This window comes from Scomber japonicus, chromosome 9 (genome assembly GCF_027409825.1).
Source record: "Scomber japonicus isolate fScoJap1 chromosome 9, fScoJap1.pri, whole genome shotgun sequence".
NCBI lineage: Eukaryota > Metazoa > Chordata > Actinopteri > Scombriformes > Scombridae > Scomber > Scomber japonicus.
Window position 1 is genome coordinate 9561290 of NC_070586.1, and position 21223 is coordinate 9582512.

At 38.1% G+C, this 21223-nt stretch overlaps 1 protein-coding gene across 1 annotated transcript in view; it reads right to left on the reverse strand.

The window, feature by feature from the left end:
* Positions 1-2078: 2078 nt before the first annotated feature.
* The window catches only part of adamts3 (ADAM metallopeptidase with thrombospondin type 1 motif, 3), a 152136-nt gene continuing 132991 nt past the window's right edge, over positions 2079-21223 (reverse strand). Inside the window, exons 19-23 of the mRNA XM_053325466.1 lie at positions 20279-20435; positions 18138-18270; positions 7196-7403; positions 5532-5649; positions 2079-2604 (exon numbers count right to left, since the gene is read on the reverse strand). Of these exons, the coding sequence (XP_053181441.1) occupies positions 2120-2604; positions 5532-5649; positions 7196-7403; positions 18138-18270; positions 20279-20435 (1101 nt within the window). The 3' untranslated portion in view covers positions 2079-2119. The remainder of the gene's footprint in view (positions 2605-5531; positions 5650-7195; positions 7404-18137; positions 18271-20278; positions 20436-21223) is intronic.

Consider the following 21223-nt stretch of genomic DNA (forward strand, 5'->3'; position numbering starts at 1 on the left):
TTTTAGCATATATAAACATCCAGCCACTAGCTCTTAACATGTTAATAGGGGAATTAAAGTCAGTCTGCCCTATAGTGGTAAAAAAAAAATCACTTAATGCAGCTTTAAATGTAAATCACCTACAAATCCAACACCAAACAGCATATCAGGATGAGTGTTTGTGTCTTTCACAGTCACATCAATGAAGACATTTCATGGCACATTTTCATTTGCATTGTAAAAATGTCACTTCCTTTTTTTAAGTTGAACAAGAGCCTGGTGTGAAAAACATACAGTAATGAGAACACTTGACAAATATGTTCCCTAATTAGTTCCCTTCTTTGACCAAAACAACAGCTTCAACCTTTCAAAGTAAAAACGTTCACAAGGAGGGCAACCGAGTGAGTCGACAAGACTGATGGCTAGCACCATTTAAAAAGTTCTGATTTAGAAAAATAAGTAAGGGCTGGGATGAAGTGACATGCGAAAATACTTTTTAAAGGAATAGTTCAGTATTCTGGAAAATATGTTTATTTGCTTTCCTAAATGAGAAGAAGTCCAGTCTGGCTCTGTCTGAGGCTGAAATGTGTTTATTAGTGAGTTTAAGTGGTGCTGGTAGGTAGATTTTTTAACCCGTGGATAAAGCTAGGCTAGCTGTTTCCTCTTTTATGCAAAAGATTTTTTTGCAAAGCTAAGCTAACTGTAGCTTCATATTTATCAATTAAACATATTTCCCAGAAATTGTGAACTATTCCTTTTTTAAATATCCAATCTGCAGGCAAAGATAAACTGCTCAAGAGAATTTTGCAGCATCATTTCGAGTGTAATAAAATTAATTACTGATATTAACAACATGGCTACGAAAAAAGGTAAACATCTGGATGAGCCTCTGTTCCTCCAATTGATTAAAAAAAAAGGGGTGTTTGAAAGTATCCTTAGCTTCTTAAAATAATACTGATATTTTCATGTACAGTATTTACAGGAACTTTTTATAAATACCCATTTCCATAAAAACTGTAGAGTGCCACTAAACGGGCATTGCTGCATATAAAAACAAATCTATACAACTAGAACCATTTTGCCAATGGTTTATATCTCTGGTTATTTTCCGTATGCACTTAAAGTCAGGTGTTTGATTTCTGTATGTATGCAGTGAGTCCACAAAGATTGAGGCAGTTTGTAAAACTGAGCTGTAAAAGGGGATTTTCAGCTGTATCAGATGATGTTTTGGGATCTTCATAACTTATAATCAAAGCAAACATATAACTTTTTTTTCCTTTTAGATAATAAGTGCTATTATATATCACTGTTTGAGATGAGTGCTATCAATACAGTCTGCAAATACTTCTACTAATTGAATGACTATACCTGTTCTTACTTTACCTCTCAGTATCTGTGGAGTGTTTACTCTTGCAGACACCTGAGGCCTGATTTCATTAAATAACGAGACCAATCAGAAAGAAAATGCAGACACCTTCCCGCACCTGTCACCTGAGTCGTGACACAGTGGGCGACATCAAAAGAACACTTACCGACTCTTATGGTTAAAGATTCAAGAGTCAGGGTCAGGATCAGGATCAGGTAAACATTTCTTCCTAATATCCTTTTAAGATGTTAGAAGTTTCAGTTTCTGAATTCATGCTGAGTGTGTTGAATATTAATCTGTCTTTTGGCTATTTTGCGTCCCCTGAATTGATTCATTATGAAGTAGCAAAGCTGTGTTTCATTTCGCTTTTCATCTGACACAGATGAAAATTCCCTTATGACTGTGTTTGCTCCTGTGTCTTGAAATGACTGTATAATTTTCTCTTCTTAATATAAACTATGAAAGTAAATTAGCACAGTCCAATTACTCTGGGAATCACTGAGAGATGTTAAAGTGATATTTAAAATCAGTGTTTGTGTGTGTGTGTGTTTGTATGTTTGTATGTGTGTGTGTGTGTGTGTGGGTTGGGGGTCGGAGGGAGTGGGATTCTAAAAACAAAGTGAACCAGCACTTTTCTTTCTTTCTCTCTTTCTTTCTTTCTATCTCTCTTTCTCTCTCTCTCTCTCTCTCTGTGGTGTTTCTGGCATGAGAAGACTCAGGATGAAGCTGGATATCTACTGTACATTTAGAGTCCTGAAGACGAAGGTGTCACTTTCATCGCTCCACTTCAGAGTGTACTCTAGGCCATTGACTATCTGTGAAGCTGCTTGACCTTTGACCCTCAGCAGGATCTTCCAGGGGAGAAGGTGCCATGACGGGCAGCTTCCTGCCAGTGAGTCCCATGTGCCGTGGAACCCGCCTCGGTGCCGCTGTGATCTTTGATGTGCTTTTCTTGAGCGGTGCAGGGGTGGTGATGTGTTTTGCAGCATTGCCTGATGTTGCAGATCCTTTGCCTGAGCCTTGTTTACCACTGCGTGTACCATTGGCTGCTACAGAGGCCGTTAATGTCTCTAGCAGCTGGGAGGCCGATCCAAAGCGGATATGCTCTTCTGTCTCGGCTGCCTCGGAAAACAGAGACATCGCTCCGTTACGCTTGTGGCAGGAGTCGCAGCACAGTTTGTTGTAGCCTGGGATAGAGCAGTAACGTGCTAGGACCTCCATTTGGCAGAAGATGGACTTGTCTCCATTGCATGGCTCATCTGAAAGTCAAAGAGCATACAGCATCAGCTCAGCGCTGAAATGTGGTGAGAGGTGGCCTTGGCATGAGATCAGGAAAGGCTCAGTAGAAGTGAGTGCATTACAGATCTCTAAGAACTGCTTTCAATCACATACTGACAGCAGAAATAGCCACAATAGAGAAATGTAGAACATTTTAGCCACAGGACATTCAGCACAATGATGTTTATCGCCTGCTCAGACTCAGCTGCCTCAGCTCCATCCTAATGAAACATATTGATTCTAAGCAGGTTTTGAGGATGTTGTTTGATTATACCTGAACACCAACTACATTAGGTCAGTCAGCGCACATCATAAAAAAACACTTTTGAGGGTGCTGTTAATGGATACTATCAATGAAAAGCCCAAAACAAATAGAGCAGTGGTAAATAAATTAAATTAAATTGCTGCCGATGCAAAGGCAGTTCAAAGAAGATGAAAAACATGAGTAATAAGTCTTTGAGCCACTATTTCGAGAAAAGTGTTTCCCCCCATTCTGTATTCTAGGTTTAATTTTAATTAGATCCTCACTGTTATTAACCATAGAAACACGGGACTCGCCACCATCATTTTAGCTTTGTTTCTGAGCTATCATGTATTATTCATCAGTATGGTATGATGCTTTAAATACTACACTACCCATAAACCTCAGCCACTGCTGCTATGGAAAGAACAAGGACAAGGAGTCAGAGGCACAAATAAGGTAGAGTTGTTGAGAATAAAATACATTGTTACTGAATTATTCCAAAATGAACCCATAATATTAAAATCATACAAATAAGATTTATAAAGATTTAATGTGCAGATTGTATTCACATGTGTTCTACAGAGTAATCTTCCACACATTCATAATAGTGTGGTAATGATTAGATGATTCTTACTGAATTGCACCTTTGGGAGTCACTGTTAATTTGTCCCTCCAAGCTTTTATGTACACAGTCTTGTACCTGCAAATTTCTTTTTTTTTTTTTTTTTTTTTTTTTACATAAAAGAACCAGAAGTCTTCTTACAGTATGCAGCTGTTCATCTTTTCTACTCATGACTCAACAAGGAAAGTTTCCTGCTGATCCAGGAAAAATTGTTGGACCAGATGGCATCAGCACATGTGCTGTACAGGAAGTTCCACCGAAAAATAACTTTATTTCTTGTATACTAATAGCTTCAACCGTATACTATGATAATTAGTATAGAACTGGAAGGTTTCTCAGTTTTCAGTAGCTACACCATCTTTAAACTCCAAATCTGAATCTGACTAAAAAGTAAAAAACATTGGAACAAGCTTTGTCCAATCCATCCACACATTAGCTATCTTAATGTTCAAAACACTCCTTCTGTTTCTCTACATTTTCTTTTTTACTGATATAAATGCACTAAAAGTACCACTAAGAGAGAATGGCTTTTACCTGAATTCACCTCCTCAGTATGTTAAATGAAATGAGTAAATATCTACAATAGTTATGGACTGAATGACATTTTGATTGTGAAGCTCTCGAGAACCACTTTTGCAATATATTGTGTTACAGCCACACATAGATCAATACAGTATGAGCTCTTACGTGAGAGAGAATGTGTGTTATTTGCATTTCATCCCAGTTTATCCCTCGATCTCAGCTGCAAATATCAACTTGGCATTTAAGTTTTATGGAGAGATTTCACCCATGATAAATAACAGTATGTGATCTTATGAACAGAAAAATGCACTTTTTTATTCTTTCATTAACATTAGGAAAGCTTTTGGGAAAAAATGTGTAAGATATTAAAGGACAATATGATTGATAATGAATAGTTATTTGTCAGTTTTTAGTGTTCCTTAGAAACTTCTATTATGTGTTGTTTTGTCACTTATACGTTTTCAAAGCGTAGAGTGTTTTTCTTGTATTTTATGCATTTGCAGTGTTTTAAAGTGTTTCCATGTGTTGTGGAAAGTGGTGAAGATGTTTTCATGAGTTGCACTGTGCTGATCTCTTTGTCCACTGTATCTTATACTTAAAATCTTAAGGCCCATTTATGCTCAACGTTAAATACGGATACAGACGGAGCCTTCTGTCCGTGCTCTGCGTTCATTTCGTCTGTATTTCTGCACGTTTCCATCAAGCTTATGGTTACAGACCAAACGGAGCAGTACCATCGGAAACCATGGGGGGGCAGTGTTACTGTCACTACTCGATATGTAGCTCTAGTGAGACACGAAGAAGAAATAACAATGGAGGAACTTTTTGAGGAAAGGTTTTGTGAGTTGGTTAGAAACTTTAAACATATCGTTTTTGTCTTTTATGCAAGAGGAACATTATCAATATCTCCTCCACAGTCGCCATGTTTGTTTTTGAGTTTGTTGTTGTCATAAACTTTTGCCTCTGTGCTGCCCCCTGGTGGATGTATTGGTTAACATCCATGCCAACGTAAAGGACGCATGGAAGTATGTGAGCAGTGACGGCAACATCGTTTGAAACGGACGTATACATTTTCGTACGTCCGTTGAGCATAAATGGGCCCGTAGTATGTTTTTCTACTGGACATTTTGCAAAACATGTCTACATGTCTATTTGTTCTATTGCTGTAAGGTCAGAATTCATCAGTCAAAGCACGTATGAACTGCACTACCACCCAAAAAAAATCAAACATTAAAACAAATTAATACAGACTTAGTGTTCACTCTGATGAATGAAACAACTCAAGCACCTTTTAAGGGTCAGCCAATTGATTTTCATGCCATATGGAAATGAATAGAGTCAATAGACGGCCGCAAGGTAGGAACATTAGATGATTTGTTTTTAAAGGAGGTAAGAACTGCATAAAAAGGTCAAGAGAGATGTTTTCCCTCCTTTGATGTCTGCCTTTGAGCCAATACCTCACTAGAACTGATGTGTAGTTTCCGTCTGAACTTAAAAGAATAAATAAATGAAATGCTTACCGTGGCAAGGTCCTGGTCTGCACGGTCTTACATTTTCAGGTTTGTCTCCGTTACATTGGTCTCCGATCCGGCAAGTGACCAGACGCCTCTCCATGCCCTCGCCACAGGTCACCGAGCACTGTGAAGGACGGAAACACAGACCGTTGTGGAGGGGCAGAGCAGAAACGAGTGGAGACAGGTCACACGTAAGAGTAAATGTCAGGTGGGATAACAAGCTAGCTTCTGAGTTCAGTTTGACCTTAAAAAAAATCCCCAAAATGACTGGCGACACAGTTGACCAAGCAAAAATCTCAGCAGGGAGACTTTTCCTCTGTGTTCTTTTAGACTGGGCTTCTCTCTGAGAGTGCACAAGGACATCTGCAGGGATCAATCAGACATTTTTAACTGTGTAAATCTTCAAATACAACTTCTGATTGGATGAACAGTGCCTTGACCCCATAGGTCTATGTGTCCTGAGAAATGCTCATGTTTACTACATTAAGGGGTCTGGTGGTCATCAGGTTCCTTCCCTATGTTAATAAGGTAAAGGGCAGGACATGTTTAAGTGTTATGGTGCTTTTCCACTACATCTCCTGCAGACGTGTGATTATACAACTGTGACTATATAAAAACAATGAACTATTACTTCTGAATTAGAAAACACAGAGAGCCACTGCAGACAAAATGTTCTTAATGAACACTCCAACCATTTAAACTTAAATAAAAAAAAGCTAAAATGAGAATTGAATAAACTCAGTTTCTGTGAAGATAAATGAACAAAGCTAAAACATTAGAATAAAAAACAATATATTATCTATATATTATTCAGCATACATATCTCAAAGCATCCCTGCAACTATTACTCAGTGTTCAAAACATGAATTAGATAACACTGAGAGCTGCTGCAGCCAAAATGTTCATAGTGAAAACTTATCCAACCATTAAAGCTTAATTATCTTACACAAAAATGCTAACATATTGAATAAACTCTAATAAGAATATAAAAAAATCAATATATTATCCATATATTATTCAGCATACATAACACAAAGCATCTATTATTTTATTGAAAAATAATTAAAAGTACAATTTACCAACATAAATCAAACTACAGTTATTTTACTATTACCCTGCAACTATTACTCAGTGTTCAAACATGCACCTACAATTAAATACATATCTTCCAAATATACTTATATGCATATTTATACATATTCCAAACACGGAGAAAGACCATGTTATTAAAAATCTGAACCCAACTCACATAAATTAACTGCTGATATGAAGAACTGTATCATATTATCTCTTATCTGGGCTCCACCACTCAGCTGGACGTCTGATTTATTTGATTTTTTCCCTCCATGGCTCTAAAGGTCTCAGTTTGTGTTATGGATGACCTAAAACTGGCGTGTTACCAGATGAGACGTGGCAGCGTGCTAAATTAAATATCGCAGCTGTCTCATATTTTATTTTTATACTGTACATGATCTTGCTCAGTTCAGAAGTTAGAGTCATAAATCAAGTACTTGAAAGCAACGCAAATCTGCAGGAAAGTAATTAGCTTATAGCAAGAAAGGTGACATCAGATAATTAGGAAAAAAAGATGATATCACATAAAAGACCAGAGAAGAAAAAGATAATGTGATTAGCTGCACAAACTGGAACCCTTTGAACTTAAGTCTCACCTCTGACCAGGCTCCAGTTCGCCACTGAGCAGGACAGGGGACTCTGTTACAGGGTCTCCGGCTCTCTGGCTTCTCTCCGCTGCAGTATTTGCTGTGGACGGAGCGGTTGGTGCTGTCGTGGAGAAACTGAACGCAGCGAACAGTCCGGATCTGAAAACCCAGGCTGCCGCAGGTTTTGGTACAATACTCCCATTCCTCTGAGATCCATCTGGAGAAATCAATAAGAGGATATTACTGATGATATACAGTAGCTTTGGTTGGATATATTAATAAGAGAAAGATATACATTGAAGATTAATCTATAGGGTTAGGATGTTAATATTAACATAATACAAATTAATAAAACTGATGTTATGAGTTTGCTTCAGTCTGTCTAATTGTTATTTGGCTAGATTTATGGATTTGTTAACTTTTAATAAATTCATGGATTTCACAGGCTTTAATTTCACCTCTATGAACTTGCTGCCTTACATATTGTTCATATGTGGGCATTTCACAGCATCCCCTCATAGTTAGTCTCTTTCTAAACCAAAAAATCATTCATGAACACCTCATCCGTCCATAATAATTTGGTGATTCATCCTTAATGAGGCTTTCAGAGAGCAGAGAGAGTGGTAATCATTAGTTTATATGCTTTTTGTTGAATAGTGGTTTCTGAATTTTGGAATAAATGTGAGTCAGACACTCAATAAAAATGCATATCAGCTGCACTCAAACATTTTTGTATATTCTGGGTCAACATGCGGATAAATCATTTAAATTCTGGCTAAAATAAAAGTTTTTAAGGTGATTTTTTTTCTCTCAAATGTAAAATAATGGGTACAATTAGACCCTGAACAGTATGTAAGGATTGTGCATCCTAATTTAACCTTTGTGTCGTCCTCCCAGGTCAAATTGACCCCATCTGTCCTTCCTTCCTTCTTCTTCCCTCCCTCCCTCACTCCCTTCCTTTCTTCCTTCTTTCCTTGCTTCTTCCTCCCTTCCTCCCTTCCTTCCTTCTTTGCTTCTTCCTCCCTTCCCACCTTCCTTCCTTCCTTGTTCCTCCCTTCCTTGCTTCTTCCTCCCTTCCTTGCTTCCTTCCTTCCTTCCTTCCTTCTTTCCTCCCTCCCTCCCTCCCTCCCTCCTTTCCTTCCTGCCTTCCTCTCTCCCTTCCTCCCTCCTTTCCTTCCTTCTTCCTTCCTTCCTTCCTTCTTTCCTTGACTCGAGGACAACAGGAGGGTTAAACATTAAAAACTTACCAATCAACTGATATAAATGACTTCATATTATTGGTCATTTGAGACTCAATAAATGAATAGGAAATAAAGAGCAGGCTCCACATTGAATGAACCACCAAACAAGATCGGGGAATAATATCCTCAGTAACAAATCTTTTATTTATACATGTATTATTATTTGACCAGGGAGTATGTTGAATTACAAATCTTTTTTATAAGAGAGAACTTCACACTTGCAAGATTGATTCACAACATGCCCACACCGCACAGTAAGATATGACTTGAAAGGGAAAGAGAGCGTGACAATTTTAAAATGTACTGATTCTTCATGGAGCAAGCTGTGATTGTGGCAAGGTGTGAAAGCCTTGTATGAAGGCAGTGATTACTAATAAAGTTAGACTGTTAAATTATTCCGAGCAGCTTTGTCGAATTCAGGACAGACTTCAGGGGGACAGTGAGAATTCTCTTGTTGTCAGAAAGGCGGAGGAGAGCATTACTCACAACACAGGAGCTGATTTACTGAGTAAATTGTGTTTTGCAAAGGTGCGCTGAGGTTTGCATTTATTTTGCAGCGGCTATCAGTGTGTATTCAGTCTCTGTTTTACTCAGACAGCAGCAGTGAGCTCCTGGGCTGCACCTGGTACATACTACAAGCTCATTGGTGCAATTCAGGGGTGAGATTTCAATTACATCATTAATATGGAGAGATAAAATGATGATAAAGAGAATAATTGCTTTGGCTAACTGTACTCATGAAAAACTGTGAAAGATATTACTCAAAATGTCTCTCATGAAATTAGGATATTATAATCTTTTTTATAGCATATGTGTCATGACTAAAATATTTCATATTCGTAGGAAAACAAAAGGATGGTATAATAAGGACAATCAAATACATATAAAATATACACACAGCAGCACAATGGGTAGAGAGAGAGAGAGAGAGATGAGAGAGAGAGAGAGAGAGAGAGAGAGAGAGAGAGAGAGAGAGAGGAGAGAGAGAGAGAGAGAGAGAGAGAGGAGAGAGAGAGAGAGAGAGAGAGAGAGAGAGAGAGAGAGAGAGAGAGAGAGAGAGAGAGAGAGAGAGAGAGAGAGACAGAGAGAGAGAGAGAGAGACAGAGAGACAGAGAGAGAGAGAGAAGCTGCAGCTCACACACACACACACACAAGCCACGAACAAAGGCATTTGAGAAAAAAAAGGCATTGCAAATGTTTTCTGAAGGAGAAAACTGCTGAAAGTCCAGACTGGAATTCGATTTTGCAGTAGGAGAAGGCTGCCATTTATTCTCATTGAGTAGAAACTGTCTCCGCATGTGTCTGCAGGGGTTTTTTTCAACAAGAATTACAAGTAACAAATATCCTGAGTCACAACAGGACCACTGCCTACCTATTCTGCAAAACTTCAACATTTAAAGCCCCAATCACATGGAAACTAGAGCATCTTTAGCGTTAGTAATGTGGCGTATTTCCGACTGAAACTGAATATATTGGCATAGTTTAGGCTATGAGAGGATTTTAAATGAAATCCGACAGATGTGATTACTAAGGTATTACTAGCCCACGAGCTAATGGTGAGGTGGAGAGTGCGGAGAAGGCGGGATAAGGAGGCAATCTGATTTTTGAAGATTTAACAAGGTTATTTAACTCATTTTTGTGGACAAAAAAAAAACATAGTAGACAAATTACTATTCAGTGTGGAGGATTTTCAAGTATCTTAAAACAGCTTGTCCAATCAACAGTGTGAAAACTGAGATCAGTTGATTAAAGTCCGTGTAAAGTAAGAATAAATATGTGTTCTGAGTTTGACATGCCACAGAAAAGTGTGTTGTTAACCACCCTGCCAAATTTGAATTATTAAAAAAATCGTCAAATATATGAAATTAGGCTTCAAAGTTGTGTAAAACTCAGCCTCTTTCTCTGCTCCCAAACGATGAAACCCCGCCCCTACCAAGTGTCACCTGTCAATCAAAGTCACCACCTCTACCTGAAACATGGACGCTACATCTAAGAGCTTTCTGCTGCTTGCTCGTCTGCTAGCTTGGCGGCTAGCTCGGCGGCTAGCTCGTCTGCTAGCTTGGCGGCTAGCTCGGTGGCTAACTTGCTAACTGTAGACTGTAGTAGTAGTAGTAGTGTGCGCTGAATGTATTTATACCTCTACAGCAGCAGGGGCCGGTTTATGCTAATCACCACCCCATTACGTAATGCAGCGGTGAGACCCACCCACTAAATCCTGAACACAGAAATCTTGAAACACAGTTTGTGAAGCCTAGCTCCACAATTCAAATCTAAATGGCTGAAATGCTTTTTACACCTTTTTTAGAAATACATTTATGACCTATTTAATGTGTTTAGAAGAAAAGGTCTGAATTCACTTTACACAGTCTTTAAATGAGTCAAGGCTAGTGTGCTTCTGCTTGGTTAGGAATGGAAACCTGCAGCCACATGGCACTTTATAGGCTAGTGTGTGTCTAATGTGTCTTAAAAAGTGTGAGGAAGGAGTTTCTTGGTCATTTTTTGGCTTAGTTTGATGGTTAAAAGTGCAAATAAACAGGAAATAGTTGTGGAGAGTAGTTACTGATATGCAGCAAAGATCTATGAGTGGAATCAAAGTAATGTTGCAGTTATGTGATATGCATCTTATCCAGTATGCGATCGAAGCAACCTGCCAATCTATTAATGCATTCATCAATTAATCGGCTAATCGTTGCAGCTCTGAAATGAAACTTAAACCAATTTACTTCTCCTCCTCTATATTTCTAGTTCTAGTAAAGCTGAGCACACAATAGCCTCTAGTTTAAAAACAGCTCAGATGTGCCACATGAACCTCAAGATTGATCCAAAACATCTCTCACTAACCCAGTAATCTCGCTCTGTGATAACAGGCCTCTGGTCAGGCTTTGAGCTCACTGATGGAGGTCTGAATCTGTAAACCTGTCACACTACCCCTTAATCTTTTCAACCAAACCTCTGATCAGAGCTTTAACCCCATAAGTGCCACCCTAACAGATTATACTGAGAGTGCACAGTGCATGCAGCTACTGGGAATTTAATGCTTCCACCTACTGTACATATTTTGTATATTGCATTGATGAATAAATGGTTTAATTGACCCAGTTTTTGTATGTATACTGTATGTGGTCATTGGTTCCACACTTAGTTACTGTACTAAGTACAGAAGTACTAAATGTTGGATACCTACACTTTTGATTTGGCTTTTAGTGTATTTTTCTCCACTGTCATCGCATTTAATTTAATGGTTTGTGAAGACTTTTTTCAACAGTAAACCCTCGGCCCCACCGGGTAATTTAGTCCCTCAGAATATTTATGGTTTTGCAATCACATCCAGGCTGTTGAGACAGTATAATTACTATGACAAGCCTTTAATGAACAGGATAGCAATTAAAACCCTTTTACCCACAGGGGTTACACATTCATGGTGAATACAATATCTCTAGCTTTCATCCTACCTCACTGCCTTTTCAGTTTCTGTGAACAGCAAATAGTGTTTGAAGTTGATTAAGCTTCTTCATACAGAAAACATTATTTAATATACATAAATATATTCGTAGCATATATAGGAATATAAGTTTCTTGTTTAATTTGCCATTTGAAACCCAACTCTGCTGAAAGTGGATGAGAAAATATTCAGAACTTTTCCCTTCTTATATTTCAACATCATTAGTACTTTACTCTTATCTTTTCAGGCATACTATTCCACATTTCCCTTTTTGACATTTCTAATCTCCTCCACCAGTTTAAAGACCATCTCTTGACTGAAGGAAGGAGAGAAATGATGAAAACAAGAGTAGATCAAAACTGGACTGAGTCTGGTCAATGTGCACCAATGTGGCCAATTTGTTACAGTGTTAGTCAGAAGTAGTGTCTATAATGTGAAGGACTGGATATTAAATGTTCATCTGAGATTTTCTGTACTCATCCCAGTAATGTACTGAAGTAGCACATCACATGACAGAGCTAAGCTATCTTTGAATAATACTTTCCTCTCATATCTTGGGATGTTTGATTTGAAAGAGAACTTATTTTACTTCTAATTCTAACTATTCTAATTAACTTCCTGCTCTTTCATTTGTCTCTATCTGTGGATGTCTCTTGTTTTTCTAAGACAGACTCTGTATTGAGTGTTTCAAGAGAGTGATTGTTATTCGGCTGCTTTAAGTGTGTGCTCTCCCTCATATTTCACTCTCCCTCATGCCTCCCGGCGCATAGAAAGCTGTTTCCTCTCCTACTGTGTGAGCTCTTGTTATTTGTCCCGGTGTATGGAGAGCTGCTTTCTCTTCTACTCTGCGAGGTTGTGCTCTTAGTACTGGCTCAAATGAAGCTGAAGCCGTGCAAACCAACGTTGGAGGTTTCTCATGTCCAGGTTGAGCCTGTCAACATCGTCCTCAGGAGTGACATGATGCTTCCTGCCGGCACTGAGGCTGCAGACCTTACACGCCAGTAACATCTGTAACAATGCCTCCAGTGGCACAATCATGGTGTGGGAGTCCAGGTGCAGACTGAGGTAGGGCGTCTGCTGGCTCGGCTGCAGGACGCTCTTAGCGTGCGATAAATTTGGAATAAGCTGCAGTCAGTGGAACCGCTGTAAATCGTCCCTGAGGCTGCAATAGAAAAGTGTTCAGACTGATTCATTTTGAAAGAGCGTGGGCCAATAGGGAAACTCCAACACCAGTGGAGTAACTTTATCACTCAGTGAGTCAGTTTGTGACGGACAGACATTCTCATATGCACCACTGGCTCTACTGTTGAGCTCCATCTAAAAATCAGGCCAGCTACAGAGGGAATTCACTTTTTCTTTTGAAAGGCCTGACCAACTGTGACACCAAAATGTCAAAGACAAAACTAGTAAGTTCACAGAGAACACATACCTTCAGCAAGGCTGAATCATCTTGTATTTTAATCAATAGTAGAACGTTTTATGTGCATTTGAATCTTAATCTAAGTATAAATCCACATTATGATGGATAATATTAGAATCATGTTTTTATTTGAAAGTAAGTGCAGTTTATGAAAAAAAGGTCAAAGCAACAAAAATCTCCAAATACAAAACGCTTCAAAAAACCTTGGATCTGCACCAAATGTTTCAAATTTTACTTGAATGGTTACACAAGTTACACAAGTTACACAAGTGCTGTTCGAGTCATTTTTTGTGTTGATTTTATTTTATTTAGGACATGTAGTATTTTCTTTTTTTCTTATTAACTGATGTCAGCTTAATATGTTGAGCGGCTATTTCTTTGCTTTATTGTGATAAATCAGATGTTCAGCTGTGATAGAAGGAAAAGGTGCGACTGAGTCTTCGCTTCTTCATCAGACACAGCACTGACTTCACGTTAGACTGTTCTTTGTTTGATTTGTTAAAAGTGAGAATAAATCAATGTTGCCGATAAAGGCAACAGAATCTGCGGCTGAGGTGTTGTAGACGGCTCAGACTGTTTGAAGTTAACTTTAAAGTGAAGCCTCTAGTACACACACACTGAGAAACTTTTGGAAAAAATAAAATAAAATTGCATATTCATAGACTGTGGATTTGTTTTACTTAGTGAGAGGGAACAGATGTCATTTTAAAAGAATTTTAAAACTTTATCTTCACTTTTTTTTATTATTATTCCAAGCAGAGTTGTTTTATATCTCTTAAAATGTCTGGAAGGGATCTTTTTAAGAAACAACAAGCAACTGCCAGAAGAAACAGAAAAACAGATAGGACAGAAAATAATGACAACAAAAAGTTGCATTACAGTTTATATATGTGTGTGCCTTCAAATAATAACTTATTGTTTACTTATAATTCAAAATGTAATCACCTAAAGCCATGTTAGCATCTCTGAGAGACTGCACTCAGGCACAGCAGTATATTATATAATTATTGCAGGTATTTGGCCACAAAATCATAGTGATGGTGCTATATTAAAAGTTTGGGGATCACCAAAGTCACATGACTATATCTTCTGGGAACCTTGTATGTCTGTACCAAATTTCATGGCAATCTATCAAATAGTTGAGATATTTCAGTCACGTTTTGGACTGACAGGCGGACTGCAGTGTTGCTTTTATGTAACAGCTTTCCTTACATGCCTATAAATCAAAACCAGGCTGAGAGAGTTGTATATTTCCTCTATTTGTTCTTTCGTGAGCTGCAGTTGAATCACCACCTCAGAGAGAAGTCAATCAGAACTTCAGACAGAAACACAAACTATTTCCCCAAACAGCAGAGAGCCGGCGTCTCATCCTGCGTCAAATCTCACCAGCTTTGGATCTCTCGCCTCTCTCTTGTTCTGTTGGTTTAAAGCCGAACAGAACGGCTTACTGTGTGAGGTCTTCGGCGTGTAACGTTGCATCATCTCTGAGTACTGAAGTTCTGCCTCACGCAGCTTTTGAGATTCGGATGATTCTGTCTGAGCCTCTCTGCACTTTTTCATGTGCCGCTGCAGTCAAACTTCCCTCTCGTCTTTTTTTTTTTTTACAGCCTCCGCCACTAATCAGCTTATATGCAATCCTTCTCCTCTTTCCATCCTTTTCTTTTCACCTGTGGGGCCTTTTCTGTCATGACTCCGCGTTTAGACTCCATCAGCTCAGCCGACACATTAATCTCCTCAAATTTTCCTTTAACAGTCACTAGCAGCTACTACACAGCTGACAGGTGTTTTTTACTGAGTTGTACTATCTTGTCTCTATCATGGCTGTCATCATTTTTAAATGCTATAATTGACATCTCAGGATATAACTCATTGCTATGCTAAGAAACCCACATACACACTGAAAGGATGTATTGATATAAAGTAAACCTGTCCAAACACTTGGCACAGGAGATTTAAAGCATCCCGGTGTAAAGCCTTGACGAGATGTATCGATTTTTTGGCTTGGTCTCTGATGGTTTGAGTCCATCTGCGAGCTAAATAAAGCGGTAAAATCAACATTAAGACACGAGTACAACGCCAGACTAATGCTGCTGCTCGAATGCGGTGCAGCAGAAGGGAATAGCTGCTGTAATGTGTGGAAAAGATGTGACACTTGGATGTTTAAGGAAAAAAACAACAACACTGTCAGCCAAAGCAGATGTGAATATGTGAACTACTGAGCACTAAGTTAACAAAGGAGGGAGGAAGGAAAGAAGGGAGGAAGGAAGGACGGAAGAAAGGAAGGAAGGAAGGAAGGAAGGAAGGAAGGAAGGAAGGAAGGAAGGAAGGAAGGAAGGAAGGAAAGGAGGAAGGAAAGGAGGAAGGAATGGAGGAAGAAGGAAGGAAGTGCCTCTTAAGCCAAAGCTATGTTTACTGAATATTTACCCAGATGATTTTGTGACTTCTAAAAATGAAAAATCCTTGCTTAATGTTTGCTTTTTGGAAGCTCAAAGATGTATAGCCTGCTCGTGGAAAAATGAAAAACCTTGTGTTCCTTCACAGTGGCTGTCAGAAAAGATAAACTATACCTCAAAGAACAAGATTGATAAATTTTGGAAAATATGGAAGGTATTCTATAATTTCCTTGAGAACAATGAAGTAGACGGCTGGAACGAAGAGTTGATCTGAGGATTTATTTATTTATTTTTGAATTTATTATTATTTATTTATTTGTATTATCATTATTTTTATTATTAATATTATTTTATTCGTTTATTTTTTAGTTAGTTTTTAGTTTTTTAGTTTTTTTTACTTTTACTATTTTTTTGTTGTTAATTTTATTTTATTTTTTTTCACAGTTAAGTGTATTTATTTGTATGTACTGTATTTCTGTTTGATTATCATTATTATTGCTATTATAATTACCTATATGTGCCTTGTTCTGTATTATTCTCTGTTAAACTAACACAATGTAATAAACAGATGTTTAAAAAAAACAAAAAAACAAAAAAAACACGAATCTATTGAAGCTCATTTAGACTTTCCACACTATCAATTCAATTTGTCATATAACAGTTTCTGTAATTTAAATATTCCTGACATTGGTGGATTAATCCTTGATGCATATATTGCTTATCAATCTATTATTACGCTTCCTTAACATTCATTAATCTTTCATTCTTAATCATTACAGATGCTCGTGCATAATTAATTTAGTGATTCAATAGCTTGCGAACAAGTTTAAAACAAGATTAAAACTTGATGTTTCTAAGATTGTTTATTAATGCCTCACACTGCGGTTAAAGTCCAGTGAACCTGAAGGTAGAGCATCTTTAGCTTCTGTGCTCAGATGTTTCCCATTGAAAGAGAATATTTGAGTGGTGTACACTTACAAGAGGGACTTAAATCAAATCCTTTTCATTTGACTGCTAAAAAAAAAAAAGGGGGGCTTATAGAGAGTTTAGTACAATATGGAACTACAGAGGACTCCACATACAATTCCCTCATTTGTTCTTAGATCAGAGAGAGATGAAAGTATTAGACCTCAACAACATTCTTCTGGAGAGTAAAACAGCTTTACCCAAACACGTCTCTTCCCATCTCTCTCCATATTGCTCTGTTTGCTACTACGCTACACACTAACCATAAATTGTTGTTTTACATAATGGCTGTGCCTTGTCACATTTTATTTCACGTAAAGCACTTTGAATTGATTTGTGGTTGAAAGGTAACATACACTGTAAAATGTAACTAGTTGTTTCAACTTAAAAATACGAGTGAAAGGGCTGCCTTGAAATTTTGAGTTAAGTGAAAAAACCAGGCGGGGAGTTCCGGTCCTCTGAAATGAGGCCAACACGGAAGTAACTTAGAACTGCATTCTATCAAAAGGCCACCAGGGGGCGACCGTTTTGGTGTCAAAAGGACTTCCGTCTCTATACAGGTCAATGGAGAATTCACCAACTTCTCACTTGATTTCTAACCTCAGTAAACGCTTTCAAAATGTGTTTATGGTCTCAATCGCTAGTTTAAAGCCTTCTTCAATGCAGTATGATGTTCATTTGTGAAATTTTGGCCTCCCTGATTTTATATTTGACGATAAAGCAGGGTATGTATTAGGGCGTGGCTACGTCCTGATTGACAGGTTAATTGACCAATGTCCTCGAGATCCAGCCCTTGCAACCTATCGCAACCTCTCCGCTCGGCTGTTGGCCCCGCCTCATGCCCATATAAGTAGAATCTGTGTTTTTATTTTTCCCAGCATGCACTTGAAATTTTCAAGATGGCGCTGCCTAGATTTGAAACTATTGGCTTCCGAGCAGCAGTCCACAAACCAATGGGTGACGTCACGGATGTTACGTCCATTTCTTTTATACAGTCTATGGAAAAAACATAATTTGTTGTTCTAACATGACTTTTTGATATCTTGACTAAATAATCCTTGTTGTGTAAACCTCTGCATTTGTTTGGTTGACTTGAATTTGATAATGATTGAACTCCTTTGGTAGTAGGCATCACCTACACTGATACATCAATGAAGAGGAAAGAAAGAAAAGAAAATGTGATTGTACACCTCCTGCTTCAAGAGTACTCGAATATTTAAGTGCTTAAAAACAGACAAATAAACAACTTGAAGTGAAATCACAGCATCCGTATTAGAGGTGACAGTTAAGCAGAGAAACTGTTTTCATAAACCAGAGTAGGTTTGTTTCATTTTTCACTCCATTCCCACTCAGCAACAAACACTACAGTTAAGGAGTTTCGCTCATTTAAATTCAAGTCAGGCTCAAATACACCACTAAAACATTTCAACGTATTGTTTGAATCTAATTAGCACTTATACAACTGTTGTGGAGTGGAGTGTGTACTCACTGAGGTTGTGTGCAGTCCTGAAGGTTACACATTCTGCGGATTGGTTTTGGTTTCTTGCTGGCGTCGCAGTAGCCTCGATGGACCATTTTGGTATCACCCTTCTTTCGACAGCCGTATTTGGTGTACTGAAACCCTAGGGAAGAAGAGATGGTTTGTCATAATGAAATCTTATTATAAAACCCAGAAAAGAAATATCCCTTACTTTATATATCTTGAAAAACATGTAAATTCCCTCACATCATATTTAAAAAGGAAATACATAAAAAATAAGCATCATTTGACTCTGATTGTTCCATTTCAAGACTCTACTATACTGTGAATATTATTATTGTTATGCTACATGTGTCTGTCAGAGGTGTAGTGGTGCTTTCATGCAGATAAACAGGGAATGTGCTCTGGGCAGGAGGATTTATGATATAAATACTGAAGATATTTATCTTTTTCAATTTTGTGGAGCAAAGCCGGAGCTAAATAATGGTCCAGTCTTTTGGGTATTATGCGTTTCTTAATATTTTCTTGGTTTTATCCTTCATCACAGTGCTGCCTGAATGCCGTATTCAGACATACAGCAACACTGTGTTGAAGTATGCAGCCACTCTGATTTATTTCAATGGGATTCCTGCATTCACCCAGCAGGGATACTGACGCAGGCAAAAACATTTTTCTTCTAAAAGGTTGAACTTTGGTCGAACTTTTGCTGGTTCCATGTAATCCAAGTTGCTGAAAGGGCCAATCAAATATATTCAAGCGTATATATATCTCTACTACCCACACAGACTCTTAGAAATTATGTTCATATACGACAGAAATTACAGCAGCTTTAATTAATGTATTGGCAAGTTTCAAAATGTTGATAATGAACGTATTCAGAGGCAGTAAAGTGTTTGCACCACTTGGTTAAGTTTAAGGAAAGCTTGTGGTCTTAGTTTTATACAGAAGAAAGAAACACAACAAGTTTACATATAAGTGAAACCACCATCTTTCACTAAGCTGGACTAAAGTGATTTTTTTCTCCTAAACCTAATCAAATGCAGGACTCTGATGCCAAAGTCCTGCTTTATTCATTTGAAAAAAGTTGGCAGTGTTTACATTTGACAGCACAACATAATTTGGGGAAACTATTTAGTGGTATATAAAGTTAATTTCTAGGAGACAGTGTTTGCTTTTTTATGTGTGTTCAGCCTTCACGCCTGGTTAAACTGCAGCAAGCCTTGGGAGAAGCACTGTCTCAAGAATAAACTTGGGGGAATTAAAATCCCCATCCCTAATTGTCATTTCAGGGTATATAATACAAATGAGAATTATTAAAACAGCAGTTGATATCTGACTGTGCAGCAAGGCACACTTAACCCATCAACCGAGACAGGATTAGACAACTGAGGTCTGCCTTTATGCCTTATTGTGTTTGCATCCTATGAGATATTAGGATTATGCTAGCGTGTAAACATAATAGGGTACATGTAGTACAGGAAAGAGCTGCTAGTACAGTTACTCAACTGTTTAATAAACTTAAGTATTATTAAAGGAGGGAAGGAAGGAAGGAAAAAGGAAGTAAAGGAGGAAGGAAGGAAGGAAGGAAGGAAGGAAGGAAGGAAGGAAGCAGGGAGGAGGAAGAAAGGAAGGAAGGAAGGAAGGAAGGAAGGAGGAAGGAAAGAAAGAGAGAAGAAGGGAGGAAGGAAGGACAGACGGAAGGAAGTAAGGGAGGAAAGGGAGGTCAATTTGACCCGGGAGGACGACACAAAGGTTAATTTCATACATTGCTAATAAGAATAAATAGGACTACATAGAGTATTAAGACAAGGTATCATATTGTCTTCATTTCTTTTAATTTCATACATTCCTAATTTCTTATATTCCTAATTGTTTGAATTTAAGATGGTTGATCCAAATATTTCTCTGTTCTCCATCTACCTGCATTTAAACCTCTCAGAAAGTTGCGATTCAAAGCGGATGAAGACATAAATGCTGATGTATAATGGAAGTATAACTCAGGTTTATCGCTAACCACTTCCTGTATGAGACACAGAGCAATATGACTGAAACTAAACCCTTCCTACACACGACACACGCAGGTAAGTGTGAAATTTAGAAGTAGTATGGAATAATGCCTCTTTATTGTTTTATGGTAATTTATCCATTACCTCCGGCACAAGGCTTGGAACACGGAGACCAGCTCTTCAGAGCCCACTCATATGTATCCTCCTGGAGGACGTTGTTGTTGTTGACAGGCACTGAATCTTCATGGATGATGTACTTGTACATTAATGTAGATCGTGTCTCATTGTCCTTGGGTATTATCTGCATGGAAAGCATAGGAAGAAGATAAAAAGCATCATTATAGCATCATCCTCTGTGTTGTGTATTTGCATTAAAACACTCGAGATAAAAGATTTTCAAGAAGAAAAATAATCCCGTAAACATGACCCCAGGTTTAGACACGGCTATTACATGATGTCAACACAGGATGGTAATTGGTTGAAGAAAGAGCAAGTAATTGCTATAAGAGAGTTCCTTTCACAGTCCATTATAAGTCTACCTAAGTAATTCTTCCTTTTCCATTCTGCTCAGGTTTATTTTAAAAGTTTGTTGCTGTGTAGATGCAACAGTGTCACAGAGGTTTGTGAAATAGTCCTGAAACTGAATCTATAGATTTGTGTTCATGGACATACCATGAACACAAATTTTCCATTTTTTTCGTGACACTCAGAAGGACTTTTGAACTAATGTATTCCAACTGGAAGCTTCTTTTATGCCTACACCACTTTTTTTTCTGTCAATTGGGACATTGGATGGAAACCCTTATACATGTTTTATGATGTGACATTGCTGTGGTTAAGGTCTGCTTAAATTCAGACACACAAAACCATTTGGTTAGGATTAGAGAAAGATCATCCCAAACGTGACATTTGAGGTTGGAAATGGGAGATGAACATTGGTCTCCTGCTCTAAAGTGCACTTCTTTTTGCCACTTATTTAGCAATCCACCCAACTCACAACCCCCTAACATGTGTGGAAAAGTGGTGCAGGCATGAAAGATTCTTCCTACTGAAATACATTAGTTTGAAAGTGTCACGAAAAAAGTGGAA